Raw genomic sequence first — 23,990 nt, 5'->3', positions numbered from 1 at the left:
CATCATCAGTGAAGGGCAGACGGATGCGTGTCTGCAGATGTGATGCCCTGAGAAGGACTTAGAGCACCTGTGCAGTTTTCTGAATCCGTAACCTCAATCTAATTATGAGGAAACTCAGGCAAACCCAAAGTGAGGAATGTTCTATTAAAAAGGGAGCCGAAACCGGTTTGGCTCAGTGGATAGAGCGTCGGCCTGCGGACTGAAGGGTCCCAGGTTCGATTCCGGTCAAGGGCATGTACCTTGGTTGCGGGCAAGGCGACAGGCCCGGATCAGGTGTTGGCCACCGGGACTTCGGGCCACTGAGATAACACAGCATGTGTTCAAAAGGAAGGCCTTCCCTGCACAGCCCCCAGGACCAGAGGGAAAGCAAGTCTTCACCACATCCTTTCTTGCCCTGTGGCTGGCCACTGACACCTTCCCAGCAGCTGTCCCCTTTAAGGCAGTCCACCAGAGGGGGCCTTCTTTCTGGGCCAGGGTAGGGGGTGTGCAGGAGGCAGCTGATCGATGTTTCTCTCTCGTCGATGTTGCTGACTCTCTATCCCTCTCTCTTCCTCTCTGTAAAAAATCAATAAAATATATTTTAAAAAATAAATAAAAAATAAAAAGGGAGCCGGGGCGGAGGGGGGGGGGGAGTGGTCTGACCGCGTGGCTCAGTTGATTGGAGTGTCCTTCGTACACCAAAAGATTGCAGGTTCAATTCCCAGTCAGGGTACATATGGGGAGGCAACCAATGGATGTTTCTCTCCACCAGTGTTTCTCGCTCTCTCTCTTCCTTCCTCGCTCTAAAATCATAGAAAGCGTATCCTCTGGTGAGGGTTAAAAAATAAAAACAATAAGGGGAGGAAGTGTATTCTTCAAAAACGTCCATGTCGTGAAAGACAAAAGCTGTGGAAACATTTCAGATTAAAGGAGACTAAAGAGACATGTATGCAATAGCAATATCCAACCCTACTCTAGAGGAAAAATATGATAAAGGACATTATTGGGTCATATGACAAATTGTAATATGAATAGTCACTATTATACTGGTGCTAAGTTTTCTGAAATTGGTAACTATACTATGGTTACATAGGAGAATACACTTATTTTTAGGAAATACACACTGAAGTATTCAGGGGTAAGGGGCCATGATGATTCTCCAATGATTCAGAAAAAAATTGTGTGTACATATGTTAAAGAGTGAAAGGCTCAAAAGACAAACCAATGAGTCAATCAGGGTATGAGTGTCATGGTGTTCTATGTGCTACTCTTACTCTTGCAACCTTCCTGTTGGAAATTTCCAAATAAAGCTTTTAAAAATTGCAAAGCATTGTTCCTATGACAGCCCCAGCCTGTATAAATGCGTGGTGACATAGCAAAGGCGGAGCTCTGTGGAGGGCGACGCCCCCGCCCGGCCTAGGGAAGGATGCCCTAGCGCGGGGTTTGGAGGACCGGCGAGGCCACCGCAACCTCCGACCCCTGCTTCCTGAGGTCAGCCCTGGAGCTGGCCCCACACCAACAAACAGGCTCGCGGCAGAAACGTTCCGTAAAAAGGGATTTATTGCCAAACTTCAAGAAAGGCGCTTCATAAGCAGAAGACATGGAATGCCTCCTCCTTCCGGAGGCAGGAGGGCAGCCCCTGCCTATTTCCCATCCTCCCTCCCCCGGAAGCTGGCTCCCCCCTTGGGGCCCAGGCTGCCCAGGTCCGGGGACCCCATAGGAGCCAATGGCCTGAGGCCGCTAAGGTTGCCCCAGAGCTACTCCCTCAGCCTGGTCACTTATCAGAGGGGGAAGGGAGCTCCTGTCCCTGAAAGCAGGTGATGGGCTAAGGCCCAGCAGCCCTCACAGGAGGGCTGTTCCCCAAGCAAGACCACAGGGGCCACATGGTTGTGGGTACTTGATGGCGTTCTCACACTGGAGACAGACGGACAGGCAGAATGTGGCATGGGAACCTAGTTTTTCCAAAGAGTGTGGTTTGGGGAGATCCATGGAGCTCATGAGCCACGGCATTCTGCTCACACCCATGCCTGCCAGTAAGGCTACAGAGTGGACCTCTATCTGCCCTCCTGACCCCTGGCTACTGCCCTCAAGAACAGGTAGAAGTACAGGGAAGAAGGCATCGGCCTGCACTGGCAGGCCGCAGTGGGCACTACTGGTGGCAGGGGGTGGGCAGTGGGCAGAAAGGCTGTGGCCCCCCCTCTCCTCTCTTTCAGTAAACGAAAGTGCACATGCAGAACCCCCTGAGCAAGCCTGTCAGGGGCTGCTCCCGCCCCCACGGGCCCAGGGAGAGGGGCTGCAGCCCGCAGGGCTCTGCGCCTACAGGCTCTGCCCTCTGTCCAGCTGCTGCAGCAGGATGGAGACCAGGTGTGCTCCGGGGGCCAGGGAGGGCTCTGGAGAGGCCCAGGTGCTGGCCCGGGCCGGGAGAAAACTCCTTCCACTAGGAGGCTCAGGAAGCACAGCCCATCTAGGGCCTGAGCCAGAGGGGTGAGGGGAGGTGGGAGAGGACGTGGTTTCAGGCCCCAACACAGCCCTCAGCGTAAGAATAAGTGACTGGGATATTGGACCTGTTTGGTTGTGGAGGAACCACAGAGACCCAGATGTAAATCCCATCTGGGGAGGCACAGAAGTTGGGGCGGCTTCTCTTCTGAAGGCTGATTTAGAATGAATCGCATACAGGATTTTCTGACAATGACATCGGGCCGTTCTGTAGTTCACCTGTAGAGGAATGCGTGGGGCTGGACACAAGCTGGTCCAGAGGCAGGGACTAGACTAGGAGACCTTTCAGGTTCCTCCTCCCCCCTGGAGTCCTCCTGTCACACTCACCAGGGAAGGCCCGAGAGGGGCCACACAGCAAGTGGCTTTCTCACACCTGCCTCCGACCTGCCTTCAGGGGCTTTCAGCTGAGGGAGGAACCTACAGCCTAGACCCAAGGCGTCAGCAGCTACTGGGAAGAGGTGGGCAGGAGGGTTGGTTACCACTTGAAGCTGCCTTTGCCAGGAGGCTGTCTGCCTGGGAGTATCTGGACATAGAGGCTGTGGGGAGCTCAGCTGTGCTCTATTCAGAAGTCAGGAATGTAAACTACTGGGGGTGAGAAGGGGGTGAGAAGCAGAGATGACGCCACCCCCAGAGCCCCCAGTGCTGTGCCAAAGCCCTGGGGCAGATCGGAACAGCCATGCAAGCACAGAGGTCCTGAGTGTGTGCTCCCAGCCTGGGCCAGGGCCCGGAGGCCAGGCCAGTTAGCCGGACAGTGGCCCTGGGTGACACCTGCACCACTGGCCAAGGCAAGGCAGGAAGGGTACCGGGAGCCTCTGCAGGTCCTGGCCAAACACTGACATGTCCGACGGCCCTTGAGCAGCCTGAGCAGAAGCACATTTCTCGGCAGGGCTGGGCTCCGGTGAACTAGGCCAGCCAGGAGGGACCGTGCCCCGGCCCGGCAGGCCCTAGGGTGCACTTCTCCTGTAGAGGGTCACCAGCTCCTTCCGCTTTTCCCGCAGCCCAGGTGCTTCCTGGCTTAGGTCTCCCAGATCTCGGATTTCCTGCAGGACCTGGGTGGCCTGCCTCAGCTGCTCCACGGCCTCGCTGAGCAGTGTCTCGGCACTCACCGGGGCCGGCTCGCTGGCCAGGAACTTGTTCAGCAGTTTCTCCGTCTGTTCTGAGGCCACCTGCACCTCCAGCTGGGCCCGGTACAGCCGTTGCTGTGGACGCCGGGGGCCTTCCCCCAGCAGGTCCCCCATGGAGGAGCGGCGGGGATAGATCTGAGGTGGCAGGTCCCAGGGGAACACTGTAGAAGCCGTTTCGTTCTTTGGGGGAATTCCTGGAGTGCCAGCAGCCTGGGATGGCTCGACAGGCTCAGGACTGTCGTCCACGCCATTCACTGAAACCTGCGCTGAGCCTGGGGCAGAGGTCTCGGAGGCCCCGGGGCTCTGGGCTGGCCCTGGAGCCTCCACCCCACTCATGGAGGCTCTCAGCTTCTCCGATAGGATCTTGGGTGGGGGTGTGGGGGGCTTCCCGCCCTCCTTGGTCGCAGCCTCAGAAGTCTCAGCACAGGGCACCTGGGGGGGCTCCGCACGCTCAGGCACAGGGGCCTCCTCGGGGCTGGAGTTGTCCCAGCTCACCTTCAGTTTTTCAGGCAGGACCCTGGGGAGCTGCTCAGAGGCACTGTCCTCCCCCACGGCAGTCTCTGAGTCTTCTTGGCTCTCAGGCTGCGCTTCAGAGCTTGCTGAGACAGGGGTTGGGGCTCTCTCCCCCACAGGGGTTTCCACTCTGTCACCAAGGATGGTCACCTCGGGAGCTGGGGAAGGCTTGGAAGGTGGCATGGGGGGCCGGAGTGCCTCCCGGGGCTGGGCTGCATTGACATCATTGCCGGGGGTAAGCACTGGCGGCCTGCTGTCCAGAGCATCGAGGTCCAGGCGTGAAAGTCCATCAGAAGCTGCGTTGGCTACCTGGAGGGGGCAGCGTATGGACATCATCATGGACGACTGGCCTTTGGGTCTGATGTGCCCGCCCACAAGGGGACTACAGCCCTCCCATCCAGGCTGCCCAGGTCCCAGGCCCCTCTCCACGCCCTCTGATGAACCCGCTGCTCTCTCACTTGTAGAATTCCCTGTGTCAGAATCACAGGCCAGAGGTCAGAGCCGGCTGTCCTCTCGGTGCCCCAGCCGGCTTCTTCCAGCCAGGGAAGGAGGCCGCTCTGTTTAGTAGCCGTTGTACTGGCCTGGGCAGCAGGGCACATGGCTCCAGCCCTGTTTCTGACCCTTCCTGGCTGTTTGGCCTGGAGAGTGTTCCCTCTCTGCAACCACCCACCCAGCAGGTGCCAGGACCAGGACTCAGTAAGTCTCCAGCCTTGTCTGCGCTCGCTCACTTCTGCTTCCCCTCCCTGGAGACCTCTGTCCAGGCTGCCAGCCCCACACCCAGCCCTCTGGCCCAGATCTCTCCAGCCCTCGCCTGCCCAGCTGCTCGGCAGCTTGTGCCCACTCTCCTCACATGGTCAGATGTGGCCCCAGGCACAGGCAGCCCTAGACCACAGCTGACTGCCAGAGGGGAACAGCTGCGCCAAGCAGACAGCTGCCACCAACTTGGCCCCAGGGCTCCGCAGGGACACCCAGCAGCCACACCTGGTCCTGGGGACCTTCCCAGGGAGCCTCAGAGGCCCTAGAGCAGGGCTGGGCAGCAGGCCTCTCCCTGGTCCCTCAGGTGGTGGGGTCCTGGCGGGGACCCTCACTCCCCTCTACATGCACACAGGTGAACTGGCGACACACACACGTTCAGTCACGGGGATGAGAGTCCCGCCCTGAAGTCTTCTCACAGGGTCTCCCCTCCAGCTGGCCCTCCCTGCACCGCCTAGATCTCCCACCTCAGGTATGCCTTGCCCTCTGGTTACTTCAGTCCTTCCCTTTGCAGCTTTCCCCTCGGCTGACAGGCATGAACAGGCTGCCTCACCTCAAAGCAAGCTCTCTGATGACCTTGCCCCTTCCCTTCCCCCTCTTTCTTCCTCTGGTCCCCCACTCCAGCACCCTTAGCTCTGCACCCCATGGCAGTCCCAAGCTGACCCCTCTGAGCGAATATGCTGTAAGCATTACCACCTGCCTGTCCCTCATCCTGCCCTTGTGACGTGTGGCTGCCAACCTGGCTGATGACCTAGGGGTCCTGTGCCCTTCTCTCCCTGGATGTGCCACTCGCCTCTCTGGCCTCCTCTTCCTTGGCTCTTTACTACCCCCATCCCCCAAATGTAGCATGTGCTGAGGTTCTTTCCTGACCTCCAAGGTCTCTACCACCCCACCATCCACCCCCCTCAGCAACAATGGTCTGAAAGGGGCTCCTCGGTCACCCCTCCCCTTGCCCATATGTTCTCCCAAACTCCCTGTGCCCAGGGCCTCTAACTGCCCAGCCTCCAGGCGTGGAGGCTCCTCTGACAACCCTCCTCTGTCTAGGGCGCTCCCCCGGCCTGTAGTCAATCACAAGCCGGCTGACTCTTGCTTCCCAGTCTCTCCCCCACTGGCCCCTCCCTTTTCAACCCCTCTGGGAGCCGGGAGCCCCCACTGCTCCTCTTCCTCCTGGTCCCCTACCTTTCCTTCCCTCAATCCAAACCCCTGCTACCCTGGGCCTCAAACTGACCTCTGGAACACACCCTCCCACCCATCCTGTCCTCAGTTCCGGCATTCAAGGTCTTCCCAATTTCCTCCCCCTGACCCCCCCTTCCCTGAAAGATGTCCCAAAGGGACTTGGCACGCTTTGCACTCTCCTGCCTCCTGCCTCAGCTCACACCGTTCCCTCCACCGGGCACCTCCCTCCCGCCACGTCTGCCAACTGAAACCCTTCCCCTCCTAGGGCTGCTCAGGTGCCAGGGGGTCCTCTGTACAAAAACTAGACGCAGCTCTGCTTGCATGTCTTTCTCCAGCTGGGAGCCGAGCTCTGAGAGGCACAGACCACGTGGGGTCTGTTTCCCTCAGGCATCAACTCTGGCTGAGGCCGGCGTGTGGACTCACAGCGCAGTAGGCACATCTACACGCTGAGCACGACTAACACACGTGCCTGCACTTAGACCCCGCACACCGCCCAGGAAGCCCCAGCTCCAGGAGTCCTCAGGAAAAGGGGGGCCCGAGCCTGGCTGCCATCCTAAGAAGCTGGGGTCCCAGGCTCAGCTGACCTCCCATCTGTCCAAGCTGGGGGCAAAGTCTTACCTCCTTCAGGTGGATTCTCGTAGGTGGCCGGCGCTGCTGGCCCCCACGCACTCGGTTCCGAGTCACATGCTCCAGCGCACAGCTCTTGTCCACCTTTATCTGGGAAGGAGAAGGAACCAGGTCAGTCCCCACCAGGCCTTGGGGAGAGAAGGAAATGCCCAGGTGTTAACTCAGAGTCAGAGCCTGTACCCACATCCTCACGCACAGGGTCGAGAGCCCCATCGCTGCCTCTCTTTGAAGCATCTCCCCTTGTCCGACCTCTGCTCCCCGTCTCTGCGCTGCCTTTGTCATCTCTGCGGGCCGAGGCTCTCCCTCTCTTTGTGGCTGCCCTCTGGGCTCAGTCTTCCTGCCCTAATATGGGCTTCAGCCTTTGCCCCTCGGTCTACTGCAAACATGTAAGTGGCCCCGAGGCTGCGTTTGGGCTTAGCTGGGGGAGGGCGAGGAGTTAGCCCATGATACCCTGGTATCTGCTTCCAGAATAGGCCTTGCCCTGGCCCCAGCTGCTCCCCCAGGACCCTCGGGTCAGAGCATCTAGAGGCAGCATCTCCTCTCTGAGGGTAAGGAAAAGGGGTGAGGAGTAGCCCAGGAAGACACAGAGTAAGATTCACATGGAAATCTAGACTCTGAATCCCGGAGCAGCCTGTCCCTTTGATGGAGGGGGTGAGGGGGAGGGGGGCGCTGAGACTGTCCAGCCGCCAGGTCAGGCTCAGGCTTAGGCCACCTGGGGGTCCAACTGTCTCTGTTCCTCAGAGGAGGAGCTGATCCCACTCCACCAAGACTGTGGGATGAGGCCCAGCCCATACCCCCATCACCCCATCCCACAAAAGGTGAAGCTCCGAGCATGCCAGTCTCACTGAGACATGAACTAGGAGCCGAGCCCCAAGTCAGGGGCCTTGGGAAGATTTGCTCCCCTCAGGTCTCAGACTTCTGCAGTCCAAGGGCCACCCCAGGCAGCCTCCAGGACCAGTTTAGCCCAAATAGCTAAAACCCCACGATGTCAAAGATAATCCTCCCTAGGAGATCTGGTCTAGGAGACACCTCGCCTGTCCCAAGCCTGACTGTGGCCACCCCCACTCCAGCACAGGGGGTGGGTGGCCACTTCGGGCAGACACCTGGCTTACACTTCACGGCCAAACTGAAAAGTGAGCGTTCTGGCTTTCAGCTCACCCCCCAAACCTCTCTGGCTGGGCCCACCGGCTGTTGGGCTACAAGCCTGTAAATTCTATCCCACCACTTACCCATGTTTTCATTTTAACAAGTCACTTAATTTCCTTACACCTCAGTTTCTTCATCTGTAAAGTGGGAATGCTACCACCTACTTTGAGGGGTGCTGTGAGGATTAAATGAGGTAACAATAGCCTGGCCAGTTTGTAGCAGTGACATAAGCAAGGGGTTGTCTGAGGTGAGCTGGGCAGGGTCCCCTCGGAGCTCACACAGGGGAAAGGGGACACAGAGCTGTCTGTCCACAGGACTTCACCGCACCTCATCGAAAGCCTTGTTCTTGCCTCGGCTGATCCCTTCATTGAGGGCTTTGATCCAGGATTCCTTCTCCTCCCCACTGGGTGCTTGGAACTTGATGTTGCTGACCTGCAGGGGGCATGGGTGGGGTAGATGGCAGATGTTAAACGTGGCTCACATTTGGGGTCTTAAGGAAGCTCCCCACCCCAAATCCCAAGGTGGGCCGTGGCACAGCTGGCTAGGAGCAAACCACAACGACCCCTCTCTGGGGCTTCAGGGGAAGGGGGTGGACAGGTCCAGCCGAGAAAGCGCTCGCTCCCTGCATGCAGCTGTCAGACTTAGATTGGAACCAGCCTTGCCCTGGGGAGGGTGCTCAGGTCTGGCCCCCGCCAGCTGCCTGACCTCTGGGCTTGTTTTCTCTGAAGTAGGAGTAGCCCTAGTCTCCTGGGACTGAGGTGACAGCGGTGACAGGCATGAGGGGTGTCCGTGGTGAAGGCCCACTGGGACCAGAATCATCTTCAGCTCCCCAGGGGGGCCCACAGGCAGTCCCGGCCACAAATAAAAAAATCCCAGGGTCTCCTTTCTGGCCCTGAATCGTAGACTGTAAGAAAGGGCAATGGGGTCCTTTCCAACCTCCTCATTCTACAGATGAGGAGACAGAGGCTCACCAGATGGGATGAAATTTGACCACGGTGGCCTAAAGTAATCCCATGACTCCTAACTCCAGACCCTATGCCACCCACCCCACAGGTCCCTTTCCATCTTGGGCAGGAGCTCCAAGCTCCTATATTAGACTCAGAGGGCAGCTCAGAGGCCCCCGGCCCCCCGCCTGCCAGGCCCCAAGGTCAGATAGAAAATGATGGAAGGTGTGAGGCATGCAAACTGAGAGGCTGCTTTGCATGGTGGACACAGCAGTGGAGTCTCTGAACTAGACAAACCACCACTTACAGCTGGCTGACCTTGAGCCTCAGTTTCCTCGTCTGTAAAGGGAGACCACCACCATATCTGTCTATGGAGCTGTGAGGGTCACTGACATTTGAAGTGTTAGATCTGGAGTTGGGCATAGAGTGCTCAGTAGTAGAAATTATCACCATGGCCTTCCTTCTGGACAAAACAGCCCCACTGTTTCCTCATCCAGAAAAAATGCTGAGGGAATTCAACCTGACTAAAGCCAGGGGCCGGCACATAGTAGGTACTCAGTAAATAGTTACTGAATGAATGAGCCAATAAATGAATCAACTAGCCCAAGGTTCCTTCCCTTACCCCATTTTTGGGCCATTGCCCACTCTCTGACCTCAAGATGCCCTAGTTCTTTGTTGGGCGGGTCGCCAGCCTGTCCATCTCCCCGCCCCTTCCCCCCCACCCCGGTGTTAGCGCCTTCCTCCCCACCACTCTCCCAGTTATGTAACACTGAAGTCCCCCTGGCCCCTCAGCATCCTCATTATATAACTTCCTCCTGGCTGCCTCCCACTTCTCTTCATACCAGGCCCTGGGTCCCACCCGCCTCCCCATGCCAGGCACAGCCAAATGCTCATTTGCATGACCAGGGTAAATTCGATCCTGGCAGCAGATCTGCAGTTAAGTCAGAAACCCCAGGGCACCTTGGCAACTGCCTCTTAGCCCAGCCATCAGGGCTGCCGGGAGCTCAGGGGGGAACAGCATTGCATCCAGGCTCTGCAAGGTCCCACCCAACCCTGGGATGGGGCTGTGAAAAGGTGGACCAGGGCCAGAGCCTCTGAGCCAGCTGCTGTTCTGCTTGCAGGCCCTGATTGGTGGGCCCCTGCCTGGTGCAGAACTTAACATCCCAGAGAGCTTGGGAGGCATGTACTTGAATACAGCAATAAATGCAGCAAGCGTGGGGCGAAAAAGACCATTGGCCTGGGAGTCAAGATCAGAGTTCTAGTCTCACCAACCTGTAATGGCGCCCTGCACATGTCTTTTCACCTGGGGCCTCAATGGGACAAATACAGAACCACTGAACCCAACCCAAACTGTGGCCTTCCCCATTGGCCAGCCCACCTGAGGCAGGCTGTGGGGAGGAGGGTGTAGGCCAAAGGGCCACCCTAGGAGAAGGAATACAAGGTGAAATGGGACCCAGCCCCACCCTCAGGAACCCTGTGATTCTGGCTGAATGAGCCAGGCATCCCACAGGGTGATCAGAACAGGGATAAGCAGAATACCAAGAAGCTGCTCCTCCTGCCCCACCCCCACCCCATGTCCCGAAGAGCCCCAGGCTACACAGGTCTCTGCCCAAGTCCTTCCAAGAAGCCCCAGGAGCAAAGGACTTTAGGAGCTAACAGGGCTGGCCACAGAATAGACCCTCACTGGCCTGGGAAAGGGGGGAGGACAAAATGGCAGAGGGGCAAAAAGTGGGAGGGGAAAGGGAGGCAGGAAAAGGAAAGGGCCAAGCTGGCTGGGACCAGCAGGCAGCAAGGCCCAGCAGCGGCCACCCTGCTTCCTGGCAGCATCTGCCTGTGACCTCATGGCAGGGGCGTGGGGATGGGGAGATGGGGGGAGAGGGGCATGCAGGACACTGGAGTCTTTGTTTATTTGATTAGAAGGAAAAACAGGCGGCCTCAGGACCAGACAGCCGGGGTCATGTGACCTCCCAGGCAGCGGGCAGCGTCACTGAGGATGGGGAACACCCAGGGCGATAGGAAAGGAGGGTGAGAGGATGCGGGGGATGTGGTACTCTGGGTGGTCCCCCGTGTGCCCTCTGGAGAGCTCCCACTCTCTGTGTGAGCTCCTGGGGTGGCGAGGGTCAGGGGCCCTTGAATTGGAATCAGGGTGTACTGTCCTCCCACTGCTCTGCAGCCCCCACCAGCTGCTCCACAGCGCACTCCCTACTGATCACCCTGTTCCCAGAGTCACCCTGAGCCAACCTGAACTCTGAAGAACTGGGGAATGGGAGGGAGGTGTTGGCCGAAGCAGGCGAGAAGGTAGATACACAAACAGGCTTCTCCGAAGGTGACGTCCCACCCTGCACTGGGCCTGGCCCACCTATCCCACCACCAGCTGATCCTCAGAACAGGAGAGAGGAGGGGCCAGGACTGGCAGAGGACAGAAGCCAGGTCCCCTCCGCTCCACGTCCACATAAGCTCACTAACAGACACGCAAAGACCCAGACAGACCGTGGCCAGGTGAACACTAAGAGGTGCACACACGTGCACTGGACACACAGGTGCAGACCTTCACGCATAATGAGCTCCATGTCTCTCAAAACACACATACACAAACGGAGCGCCCCCCAGAGAGAAAGCAGGCCTCCCCACAGGATAGGGGCTCCTCTTCTCAAAGAGCCCTAAGTAGCAGATGCCACGTGAAACCTGGGCCCAGCCCCATGAACCCTCATGACACTAGAAACCTGCCCCCGCCCCCTGGGCACACCCCCAATCCCAGGGTCAGAGCCCTGCCCACAGCTGCTGCTTTGCCCTCACCCAGGCAGATCAGGGCCAAGGATTAGTGGGTAGAACAGCATGGCCTCCAAGGCCCAGAGCCACCGAGGACTGGGCTCCTGGCCTGAGAGCTGGGGAAGAAACAGAAAGGCCTCCAGCAGGCCCAGACCAGACCCGCTCCCCAACCCCCGCATCGGTGACTCAGCCCCACTCTGGGAGGCTCCACATGACGTGCAGAGGTCGGGAGAGGCGTGACCCAGTGCAGAAGGGGGAGATCTGGCCAGAGGTACTGTACACGCCAACCTCAATCTAACTCGCTCCTGACATCTGTGAAACAACGCCAGCGTCACTCACCCGAACTGCCTGCCAGAGACATGTGGTGCAAACGGCAGACCTCATCTGTACACACAGCATGTCCCAGGGAGAGAACCTCTCAGGCAGGAGACTTTCTCCAGCATTAGCCAGAAGGAGAGTGCAAGGGGAGGGAAGCTGGGAGGCTGCATGCCGCCAAGGACTGAGTCCAGGGGAGAGGGCCCACCCAGGAAGGCCTGGGATAAAGGGGAGGCCACTCCTTCCCCTCCGGCCCAGACTATGTCACAGTGTCAGGTCTGGTGGGATGAGGGCCTCGTCCCCAGCTTCCCTGCCTCAGCCCTGGGCCTCCTGTGTCCAGGGTGTGGGAGAAAGCCAAGTGCCCCACCTCCCAAAGGCTACTTTCCAACCGCAGCCTGGGAGGAGGCCCCGGAGCCTGGAAGGGAAGAGGGGAGCAGAGCGCTCAGCAGAGCTCTACACGCATCTCCTATCAACCCAGGGCGGGGAAGACTCCAGGACAAAACGGGCAAAAGGTCCCACCTGTGGCAGCCCCAGATTTGAGCCTCAGGCACACTCCACAGAGAATGCGCGGGCTGCATCCGGGCCTCGGCTTAGAAAGCCTCCAGGGTGACCTTCCCAAGCAGACCCCAGCCTGGAGGAGGGTCAGGCCCAGCAGGCTCAGCCCTACCTTGTTCCCCGGGGATCGCAGTAGGATAAATCGGTGTTTCCGCTTGAGGAGGGCACGAAGGTCCTGGCACTTCTCATAGCTGCCCAGCTCCACTGTCTCCACACACTTCTGCTCGTCCTGCAGAGGGACAGAGGGGACGTGAAATGGTGAGAGCAGGACACAGCCAGGCCCCTGGTTCCAACCAATGAGGACCTCACTTGGTCAGAGGGGGACCCCAGCCTGCCAATCAGTCACCAAGATGAGATATTCAGTCCCCGGCATTCAGTCTGTGCTGGCTGGAGGGACACGCTCAAGGCTCACAAATGCACGTGAGAGATGGGGATCACCATCCGGAGATGGGGAACAGGGCTGACTCAAATGTTCCTAAGGCAGTAGGAGGAAACCTGGGAAGCTGGAGAGGCTCAGAACGGGTGCCTGGGGGTCCGTGCAGGCCCAGAGACCAGGCAGAGATGTGCGGAAAAGGGAGCCTGGAAGAGGGAGCAAGTTGTCACAAAATGAAAAAAGGAAGAAAAAGCCTTTCCAGGCAGAGCCACAGAGGGAAGCGTGAACGAGGCATGCTTGGGGCGACATCCCTGCCTTCACCACAGTGACCCTGAGTTGATTCTCTACTGGCATCTTCCTCCGCTGACCCTTGGCTCAGGGACAATGGAGTGCAATGGTTCCTTTAAGAGCACCCCACCCCTACGCTGTCATCCTGAGGCCCCATCAACAGAAGGGCCAGTGGCCAGGACAGAGGTCAGCCTCTTCTAGGCCACTCCTGGACACTGGCTAGACTCCCATCTTGCCCACCAGGCCTGGCACCTGAGTGTTTTCTCCACCAGGTGCCTCTCAGCAAGCTGCCTGGGACAAGCTCCACCCTCAATGGTGATCAGTTGGTGGCTATTCCAGAAGACTTAGCTGGAACAACCTCCTGGATGTGGCACAGTCTCACCCTGGAGACTCCAGGGAAATAGAAACAGGCCTGGACCAGCGGGGGCAGGGGAGGCACTGGCCTAGGAACTGGCCAAGTGGAGCTGCTGTTGGACGTCACACGGAGCCAGCAAGAGCACCCACCCAGGACCGCTCGGTGCTCTGCAGGTTTGGGTGGAATATCTGGGAAGCAGTGATTCAAATATTTGCAGAGGAAATGCCCTAATTTCCCTCCATGAATCTGCCTATACTGTTTCCGAGGGTTCCACATCCACAGATTCCACCAACATCGAATCAGAAACATTTGGGGGCGGGGGGAAAGTTACGTTGTTGCTGACATGTGCTATGTAGTTAGGCCTACCATGGTTGCTTCTTGACTGAACATGTACAGACATTTCTTTATTGCCATTATGCCCTAAACAACTAATTACATAGTATTTACATTGTATTGGATATTGTAAGTAGCTAGAGATCATTTAAAGTACACAAAAGGCTGTGTGTAGGTTATATGCAAATACTATTCCATTTATATAAAGGACTTGAGCACCCATGGATTTTGGTATCCACGAGGGTCCTGGAACCAACCCCCTGCCTCATTTTATAGAGGAAGAGAATGAGGTTTGGAGGTGAACTGATTTGCCCTAGGAGCACAGACCCAAACATAAGGGGCCAGAGCCAAACCCAACCCCACACCCTCTGACTCCAGGCCAGAGCCCTTCCCAGCACAGCGCACTCCTCCCTGCCAGGGGCAGAGGCAGGCATGGGCAGTGCCTTAGCAACAGGTTGCTCTGCACCAGTGGTCCTCCAAGTGTGGTAGCTGGTCCAGCAGCAGCAGCATAACCTGAGAACTTGTGAGAAATGCAAATTCTCTGGCTCCATTCCTAATGAATCATCATCTTAGGGGAAATCTGAGTTTTAACAGCCCTCCAGCTGATTCTAATGTATACAAAAGTTTGAGAACCTCTGTTTCTCAACCTTGGTGGCCCTAGGACCTTTAAAAATCCCAGTGCCACCTGCCTGGTGTGGCTCAGTGGTTGAGCATCGACCCATGCACCAGGAGGCCATGGTTCAATTCCTGGTCAGGGCACATGCCCGGGTTGCAGGCTCGGTCCCCAGTATGGGGCGTGCAGGAGGCAGCCGATCAATGATTCTCTCTCATCACTGATGTTTCTATCTCCCTCTCTCCCTCCCTTTCTCTCTGAAATCAATTTTTAAAAATATATATATTTTTTTCCAAATCCCAATCTCCAGCCCTGGCCATGTGGTTCGGTTGATTGGAGCATCATCCTCTACACCAGAAAAGGTCACAGGTTTGAGTCCCCAGTTAGGGCACATGCCTGGGTTGTGGGTTTGATCCCCGGTCAGGGCATGTACAAGAGGCAACCAATTGATGTTTCTCTCTCACATCAATAATTTCTCTCTCTCAAATCAATGGGAACATATCCTCGGGTAAGGATTAAAAAAAAAAAAAAATCCCAATGCCCAGGCAACATCCCAGATCAATTACATCAGGATCCCTGGGGGTGGAGCCCAGACATGTAACTTTTTCAAAGCAGATGACTGTACAGCCTAAGTGGATAACCACTGGTGTACCCTCCCTTCAGCCCCTTAGGGAAAGGGGAGCATATGGCCAGGCAGCTTGATTTTCCCCATCCAGATTCAATCAGGTGTCTTTCCCATTTTGGCCTCTGCACATCTCTTTCCAACCTCTAGTCTCTAATCCCTTCCACATTCCTCCACTCAACACAGGGATAGCACAATCCACCGGGTCCAGGACGCTCCACTGCCCACCCCATGAGCCCAAGCCTTGGTGCTCCCTCGCTCCTTTGAGGTCCCCCATCCACAAAGCACCTGCCAGGTGCATGCACCCAACTAGATGCCAGGGACACTCTGCCATGGGAAGAACAGTCCTCACTTCCTGCTGGGCCACCACTCTCTACCCTATGCTGCCTATGTCTGCTCTCCTTTCTGTTCCGCCTATAATGCCCCACAAAGGAGCAGCTCAAGAGCAACATATAGAGGACCAGCTGCTGGACTGAATGCCTGACTCAGAGCGAGACCCCAGGAAGTCCTCACCTGCTGGGCATCCAGAAGAAGGGGGCTGCCTGGAAAAGGACCCCAGCTGCAGAAGGTGCAGGTCACCTGCCCCATGTGCACACGCTTCCCCCAGCTGGGCAACTACTGGCCCCAAAACAAAGGTGCTTCTTCTCCACACCCAGCTCCCCACGGCTGTCTGACCTGGGTCTCCTCTCCACGCGAATCGCTGAATCATCTGGCCCTGCTGCGGCTGAGAGAAACGGATAACCCAGCAGGCGCTGGGCGGGGGCAGCATTTTTGGAATGTTAGCCTCACTGACAGCAAAGAGACAGCCAAGAGCCATTCGCGTTCGCCTCGTTCCTTACATCAGAAAGAGGAATTGAACTCATAAGCATTTCTCCATTCCTACTCCTGGGCCAAGCTCCCCACCCTGAGAGGGCTCAGTTCCTGACGCTTCATTGAGGTTTTTGACAGTGATTATTTTTAAAGGGTGAGTTAGGTTTTTCATGTTTAGGGGATGCAAGATCCTTCCTGCTTCCCGGCTGTGGCCAGATGTGGAGGGGCAGCCCAGGACAAGGCTGGCAGGGCCTGACAGGCTGGCAGCTGGGGACCTGTCACTCAACTCTTAGGCAGCTGGGGCTGCAGGAAGCTTTGACAACACCCTTTATTTATAAAAACATCCCCCTGCTGCCGCCACTGCGCCTCCTCCTTTGGTGAGAGCAGCGGTACAGAACACCTGGGGGGCTGTCTGAACGACTCATCCAGCTGCTTCTCTGACACACCAACTCCATGAGCCGGGGCCTCGGGAAAGACAGGCAAAGTGCCTCTCAGGGGCAGCTCCTTTAACCACGGAGACCTGGGCGCCCAGTCTTCCTTGGCCCGGGACAATTATGAATGTGCCACGATACCCCGAGGCACGCTGAGAGAGGCTGAGGGGGAACAGGCAGCAGGCCCTTCCTGCCGCCGGCCGCTCTCCCCACGTCATTCCGTCTGCGGGAGGCACACAGCGATAGCCCGTTCTCAGCGGATGGGCCCTCTATAGCCCCAGCCCCAGGACACACACATCGAAGTACAAGACCTTCCCTCCTCCGGCCGTCACCAAGAGGTTTTTCAACTCTGAACGCCAGTTTTAGCATCCTTGTGGTCCAGGTTCCAAGGCTGCTGAAATGAGACGGGGCGCAAGCCTGCAGTGGGAAAATGCGAGGCCTGTGCGAGGCACAAGGACAGCAGAAGTGGCGAAGCAGCAACTGGTAGCTCGACGTGAAAGGAGAAAGAAGAGAAGGGAAGTACCGTCTGATTACAAGTGACTCTGAGCCACAAGGAAAGACTCGATTTAGGCTGGTGCCTTCTTCTGCAGAAGGCAGAGAACATTCAATATACTTTAGAGAACGTCCACCCAAAATAGGCTGTAGAGTTCACTTGCTGGCATCCGTGAGTGGAAAGAGCACTGGATTAGGTTCTAGACCTGGCTCCTTCCTTCACTGAGATGCTGAGCAGTCGTTTGGCCATCCTCAGCCTCAGGATCCATCTCTGCAGACGATGACATGATGACTGCACTCATGGGACTGTCGAGAGTGTCATACGAGAGCTCTAAACACGCATGAGCGGTAAGTATTATTTCCATCATCATTGATAAATGGAGCAAGCTTCAGTTTTCTGGAACATTCACAAATGTGGAAGCCTACCCCGGGGCCAGGGAGTGGCAGTGCAGGGATGCCGCTGAGAAGGCACACTCATCCTTACGCACGTACACTTCAAACGGCCCCTCATCCAGGAGCCCTAGACCAGCACCTGGAGCCACCGTCCCGTGCCGCGGAGACCCGGAGAAGAACAGGTACTCGTCCAGGGTGGCACAGCATGGCAAAAATGGAACGGATCTTCCAGTCCCGGCTCTGGGTCCCCCTGCGGCCCTCACTCTGTCCCCCGCCCCTGCACCCCACCTCAGGGCCAGGCAGGCGCTCACCTCGCTCTCGTAGACCAGCAGCTGGGCCTGGCAGAGGAGCAGGTAGCGGTCTTTCCAGAGCCCCAGGAAGCCGCCACTGCTCTTCTTGACCCAGCCCGCCTTGTCCGCCGTCCGTGCCCGCTGGGGCTTCTCGCCCGGCTCCTTCACACCCTGGAAGACAGCAACAGACAGGCCATGAGGGGTGCCACACGGGGGCACACAGGCCACAGGCCAAACTGGGGACATGTCCCTCTGCTGGGAGGCTACCTACTGATAGCCTCCCCTGTGAGCTTCCCCACCACCCCCAGGACAAATATTCTTAACCCAGCCTTAGAAATAACAGCAATAACAGCAGCAGCAACGACAGTATTAGCAGCAGCCCCTTGTACTGAGCCACCGTTTTCACACATGGTCTCGTCTACTCCATACAACTACCCTCCAAGGCAGAGTGGCACCATTACCTACATGTCACAGCAAACTCAGAGGGATAACTTGCCAGAGTCACACAGCTGGGAGGACAGAGCCAGAATTCACAATTCTGCCTCCCAGGTGTTCATTCAACCAGCCAACAAATGCTGTCCTGAGCACCGGCCGTGTCACGGATGCTAGAGCAGGCAGAGAGGAATAAAAATAATGGATCTCTGCCCTCAGAGAGCTGGCAATTTAGGAAAGGAGGAGCTGAACAAATAAACACTAGACATGAACACATCAAGTGTGAAATGCTACGAAGGAAATAGTGAAGGGGTTGGCAGGTGAGAGAGGACAGTGCAGGCCTCCCAGAGGAGAGGACATGCAAGCAGAATCAGAAGGATGAGAGGAGGGAAGCAGGCAAGGTGGTAAGCTGCCTCCTGCCCCTGCCCTTCAACTAGTAAAGAACACCCGTGGAAGCCTCCTGCTTCTGCCCCCAAACAGGAGGCTCCTCTGCGCTCCTCCCCACCCGAGCCCAGGACTTGGGGGCAGCCACCCCATCTGGTGAGGGCTCCAAGGGATTTGCCTTGGACCAGAGTCCTTCTCTAAGACATGGCGGCCACCCTGGGGCCTCCAGGCCAGCCACTGACATCTTGTGCCCCTCAACCACCTGCTTGGTTAGCTGGGTGCCAGGTGTATGCCTACCAGGTGGGGTCAGATTCACCTCTGGTCCCCAGCACCCAGCACTGTTCCTTTACACATAACAGGTGCTCGAGAAATACCCGTGAAATGAAAATAAAAATACATGCAACTTGCTAACCACTTTGCTTCAGTGACTGGTATGCACAGTAGTGAGTGTGAAGGGGAGGGTGGGGGGGAGGGGATCAAGAGCGTGTCAGAATCTAGAGGGTGCTAGAAGGAAATTAGCACTAATTTTTGACTCCTTTGTAATTTACATAAAGCTCAAAAAAGTGGCCCCAGTTAAAAGCAACCTCTCCCCAGGGGATACCCTGTGGCCACAGCTGCCTTTGGAAGGACAAGCCCAGGCAGATGGAAGTGTGGTGAGCTGCCAGGGGCTGGGTAGGGCACAGCCTCCCTGCTTTCCATCATGGCAGGGGAGCCCTAACCTGGTTCTCACTGAGCTACACCCACCCTTCTGAACTACAATGCTCTGGGGATCTGAGCATTGAAGCCCAAGTCACACAGACCAGAGGCAAGTCACTTGGTCTCTCGAAGCCTCAGTTTTAGCTGTGAAATGGAGATAGATATGAATACAGAAATGGCAATGATCACTCCACGAGGGCAGTGATTTGGTTTTGTTTACTGCTATGTCCTCATGCCTAGACAACGTCTGGGACACAGCAGTGCTCAGTCAATGTTTGCCGGATTAAGACATGGCACACAAAGCCGTGCCTGGGAGACCCAGGGAGTAAATGGCAGTTGTTGTTATTGTTATTGTTGCCACTGCCACTCCCCTGCCTCTCAGGGCCTCTCCCTGGGCTGGTTCAGAATCTAGAACAAGGCCCTTTCTGGGCTTAGCTACTGGCCATTAATGCCCCTGGCGCTCCTTGGAACGTGAGGTACACCTCAGGGTCTCTCCCTAACTTTTGGATGACAAGAAAAATGGGGAAGTTGGATGGTCCCAAATGGTCTTCCCGGATGGACAAATGAGGAAGTGGAAGGCTTGCCTGCTGACCAGAGAGAAGACTTCAGGGCCCTTGACAAGATGAGAGAGGCTCTTGTATCCTATCACCCACCCAACTCCCCCTCCCCCCCTCCCCAGAGACCCCATGTTCAGCCCCATGGGCTGTGTGACCCTTAGGGGCCTCATCCCCTAGGGCTGGAAGGGATGCAGTGGGAACCCGGGAAACCCCACCCCCACATTTCCATCAGCAACTGCAGCGTTGTTAGCTCCTTCCTAGGCCTGCAGGCTACAGGTCTCTCACACCAGGCAGTAGGGACAGTGGGACATGAAGCTGCGGCCTGGATGTCCCACCCCTAAGCTCCGAGCTCCCCTCCTGCTTCTCAGGGCCCACCACCGCCCCTTTTTAAGCCCCTCCACGTGTGACCTCCCCGGCCTGCCTCACCTACTGACATTGTGAAAACCCTACCAGCTGGAAGCTCCCAGGGTGCAAAGCTAGAAACCTGTGCCTTGACCACAGTCCTCTCTGGTTGTAGCAGAGCAGTGTGCAGGGAACACCAAGGCTGGATTAAGTAGAGGAGCCAGTCCAGGGCCTAAGGGATGGGTGGGGCCAGGATGAGGCAAGAAGGCACTTTGGGATTGAGGGGAGTGACAAGTGAGGGGCTGGAGGCGTGAACCGAAGCCCAGGGAAGGGTCTCCTTACCAGGAATCAGACACCGACACACCAACAGCTTCCCCAAGGGAGACCTGCTTGCCTGCCACCCTTCACCCACCTCCTCTCCCTGCCCCTCAGACATTCATTCCCCACCAGGGGCCTGGCTATGGGCCAATAAGTTTTCATAAGTAGCCCCTCCCCTTGGCAGGGCTCACAGGGAGGTTTTATCTTGCTCAGCCCAGTTTCTCAGCCTCCTCTCCTCTTGTCAACCAGCTGACCACTGTGCTTCCTGTTTCGCTCTCTCCTCTCCCATCGATCCTCACTCAGGCCCTCCCCTGCCCACGGTGGGCAGCTTCTGAGGCACCCCTAGGCACCAGCCTGGCTCCCCTTTGCCTGAGGTGGGAAGGTCTCTGTGTCATTCATTAAAAAGAAAAAGATGCCAGGTCACCCTGACCCTGTGCACAGGAGGGAGCGGGTGGAAAGCCACAACAATGGCCAAAACAGAGAGACGGAGACCAGCAGAAAACGTGTTGACACCTCACATCACTGGGAACTTATGATGACGATCTTTGCTCTTTGACTAAACCCAGTGATGCTCTGATCAAACTCTGCTAAGAACCCACCAGGTCGGAGCCCTGCAAGGAAGTTCCAGTCTGACGGGGGCAACACAGACCCTGCTTGAGGGCCTGTTGGGAGGGACATAGCACCAACCTGGAGGGATACCTCAGTCCTAGCTCTCTAATGGGACAAGGAAGGGCTTGAGGTTAGTTTAGGACGCCCTTGCAGCAGGCAGGGTGTTGATAGGCCTGTGGAGAGGGAAGGAGACACACACCTTGGCCCAGAGAAGGAAGATACCAAGGGTATCAAAGGCCCTACAGTCTCAGCTCCTTCACTACAGAATGAGAAAGCACAGCCTGGAAAGGGCCAGAGGTTAGCTCCAGGTAACAAAACCAGTCCTGGGACTGGACACTGCCCTGACTCTCTCTAGATGGGAAAGGGCAACTGAGCAGCCTGGAGGCCAAGCCAGGAAAAGGCATGACTTAGAGGACAAGGGGCAGAACCCCAGGGCAGAGCGGGAAAGCCCGAGCCCAGGGTTTGCAACCTTACACCAGTGTCAGGAACACCTCACACTGATATTTGCAACTTTCAAAGCTTCTGCACATATCACTGCGTTTCTGGATCTCCCACCTCTCTCATTTCATAGACGGGGAAGTGAGGCCCTGGGAGCACAAGTGGACAGATGCCCAGTGCCCAGACCTGCACCTCCCCAAGCCTCAGCTTGACAGAGGAGCTCACTGAGGCTGAGGGGCCTTGGCCCCCGGGTGGCTGGGGCAGAGGGAGGAAGCTCAAAGCTGGGGAGGGGCTGAAAGCAGCCATGTGCGAGGGAGATGATGAGGCCCGCCTGGGGTCAGGAAGGGCAGCAGGTGACTATGGTCTAAGAGGGGCTTTAGAGAAACAAAGGTGGGACACTGGGGCCGAAGGAAACAAGAGTAAGTGACTAGGAGAAGAAATGAGAAGAAAAGAATTAGGGATGCCAAAGGGGAAGTAGACAGGGAGCCCCCGGCTGTGTGGGGGAGAGGTAAGCAAGACCTTAGTTAACCCAGCTGTTTGGGGAGCGTCTGGTGCTGTCAGTAAGTGGCAAAGTTAGGAACTCAGAACCAGAGGGAGTGCAGGGCCGGGCTGGCCACGAGACAAACCATGGCCCAGGAGGCCCCAAGATAACTTCCCTTAATTGGGGGCCAGAGCAGATCAGAAGATGGAGTAATCCTGTCCCACATCCTCTGGGAGAAGAGGTGGGGCCGCAGCCAGACAGCCCAGCCCTCTCAGCAGGGGCCTGGGGCCGGGGAGGGCAGCCCTACCTCTGCAAGCAAGAAACCAAAGCAAATCACTGTGGAGTGACCCGGCCCCCTACTCCCACCCACTCTGAGAGAAGGGGCCACAGTCACACGGCCTGGATCTGGGGAGGAGGCCCTCAGGCCCAATATTTTATAGAAGAGGAAACACCAGCTGAGAGGGGAAGTGACTTATCTACCCCCCATAGGAACGAAGGGCCCGGCCTGGAGGGAACCCTGACGCCCCAGCTGCCCCTGGGCAGTGGCCGAAAGGAAATGGGCACGGATGGGGACCAGGCAGCCTGGTTCCCTCAGGCAGGGCTCCCCGGGGGGCCAGGGTTGCCTCCCCACCCACCCAGGCACAGACATACACCCTTCCCCTTGGCTGAGAGGGTCAGAAGCTGACACATACACACACACACACACACACACACACACACACACACACACGCCCAGAGGACAAGAAGCAAATCCTCTAGCCTCAGCCGGCCCCTCCTCTAATGGATTCACTCCACAAGCACACATTAAATGCTTGCAGTGTGTTTGGGTGGTGGGGCTGTTGGGAGAACAGTGTTTGCAAGTAAAGGGCAAGAGTCACAGAGTGCCTGACCCCTCCCCAGACCAAGAGGGTCCTGAGGGGGAAGAGAGAGGCTCACAGGGGCACTACTGGTCCAGCTGCCCAGCCCCTTCCGGGAACTAGCCGCCACCAAGGGTGTGGGGAAGGCAGGGGCTAGGATCAGCCCCTATTGGGCCAACTCTCGGGTAGGTGAGCGTGTAGGGTAAAGGGGACACACGGGACTTGTACTGGGGAGAAAAAAAGCAACTTCTCCAGTCCTCGGGCCACCAGAGAGGGTCACAGCCTCAAGATTCCCTCAGAGAGGCGCTCCAGGACCCACAGACCCTCCCCAACACACACACACACACACACACACACACACACACACACCCCACAACACACACGGCCTGCACCCTCGAGATCCGACCTGGCTGGCAAGGAGAGTCAGCGGTGACCAGCACCCCAGGCCGCCTCCAGCAGAGCCTCAGTCTCCCCGTCAATCCAATGGGAACAATAACATGCCCCCCGTCGGTGAGCGAAGCCAAAGAGACAGCAAAGGAGGATGGGTCGTGGAGGCGCCGGACACGGTCCCTCCCGCCGCCCCTGCCCGGCTCTGCCCGCTGGGGGTGGGGAGCAGTGCCGGCGTCCCGAGACCGCGGGAGAGGGGCTGGGACAGGGCCTGAGCCCGGGACCCCAGCCGCCGTGAGCGGCCCGAGACCCCAGCCCAGGCCCCCGCCTGGCCGGCCCTCACCTCCTCCTCCATGGCGAGTCCGCCGGGTGCGCCGATCGGCCGCTGTGCGCTCACTCCCCGCGCCGCGCGGGCTCCGCCACCTCCATCCGTGGCGGCCGGGCGGCGGCTCGCAGCGCTCTGTCCCGCCGGCCGCCCGGGGCCCAAGAAACTTCGGGGGGGCGGGGCCGGGGGCGGGGAGAGGCTTCCGGGGGCCGGGGGCGGGGCCTCCGGAGGGAATAGCGGGTCCCGAGGCCCGGGCTGGGGCGGGCGCGGCGGGCGGGGCGGCGGGAGGGGCCTGGGCGGGTGGGCGGGGCCTGGGCGCCGGGAACCCGAGCGGGAGGAAGAGGGAGGGACGGGGCGGGGAGAGGCTTCGCCGACCCGCGGAGGGAGAGGGGCTGGTGGGTGTGAGGGTGCGGGGGACCCGGAGGAGAGGGGGGGTTTCCGGCTGGAGGGGGAGGAGCGGGAGCGGGCGGGGCCCGAGGGCGGGGCCGGGTGGGGCCGGACCGAGCGAGCTCCCGAGGCGCTGGCGGCTGGCGCCTTTGAGGTCTCCGGACCCGAGTGGCTGGGGTGGCCGAGCGCCCTGGGCGGCCCGGAGGTGAGGCCACCGAGAGGCTCCTCTTTCTTCCTCCCCGACGCCAGGGCAGTGGCGACGACCTGGTTCTCTTCTCCCTGGAACCTCCTGGCAGGTCAGGGCCTGGAACTTGAGTCCCATCCGGGGAGTAATATAACCGGAAGACCTGGGGCTGAGCTCCGGAGTCCCTTTGGGGGAG

At 57.9% G+C, this 23,990-nt stretch overlaps 1 protein-coding gene across 1 annotated transcript; it reads right to left on the bottom strand.

The window, feature by feature from the left end:
• Nucleotides 1-773: 773 nt before the first annotated feature.
• On the bottom strand, nt 774-23,373 carry PLEKHO2 (pleckstrin homology domain containing O2). Its single transcript, XM_079769250.1, has 6 exons — nt 23,242-23,373; nt 17,419-17,568; nt 12,510-12,626; nt 8,142-8,246; nt 6,660-6,758; nt 774-4,421 (listed from the first exon to the last, which is right to left on the bottom strand). Exons 1-6 carry the CDS (start codon nt 23,251-23,253, stop codon nt 3,420-3,422), a joined length of 1,485 nt encoding a protein of 494 aa, XP_079625376.1. The 5' UTR covers nt 23,254-23,373; the 3' UTR covers nt 774-3,419.
• Between the last annotated feature and the right edge of the window lie 617 nt (nt 23,374-23,990).

Source organism: Cnephaeus nilssonii (genome assembly GCF_951640355.1).
Source record: "Cnephaeus nilssonii genome assembly, chromosome: 4".
NCBI lineage: Eukaryota > Metazoa > Chordata > Mammalia > Chiroptera > Vespertilionidae > Cnephaeus > Cnephaeus nilssonii.
Note: the sequence above shows the minus strand (reverse complement) of the source record. Positions and strands in the feature narration are given on the sequence as shown.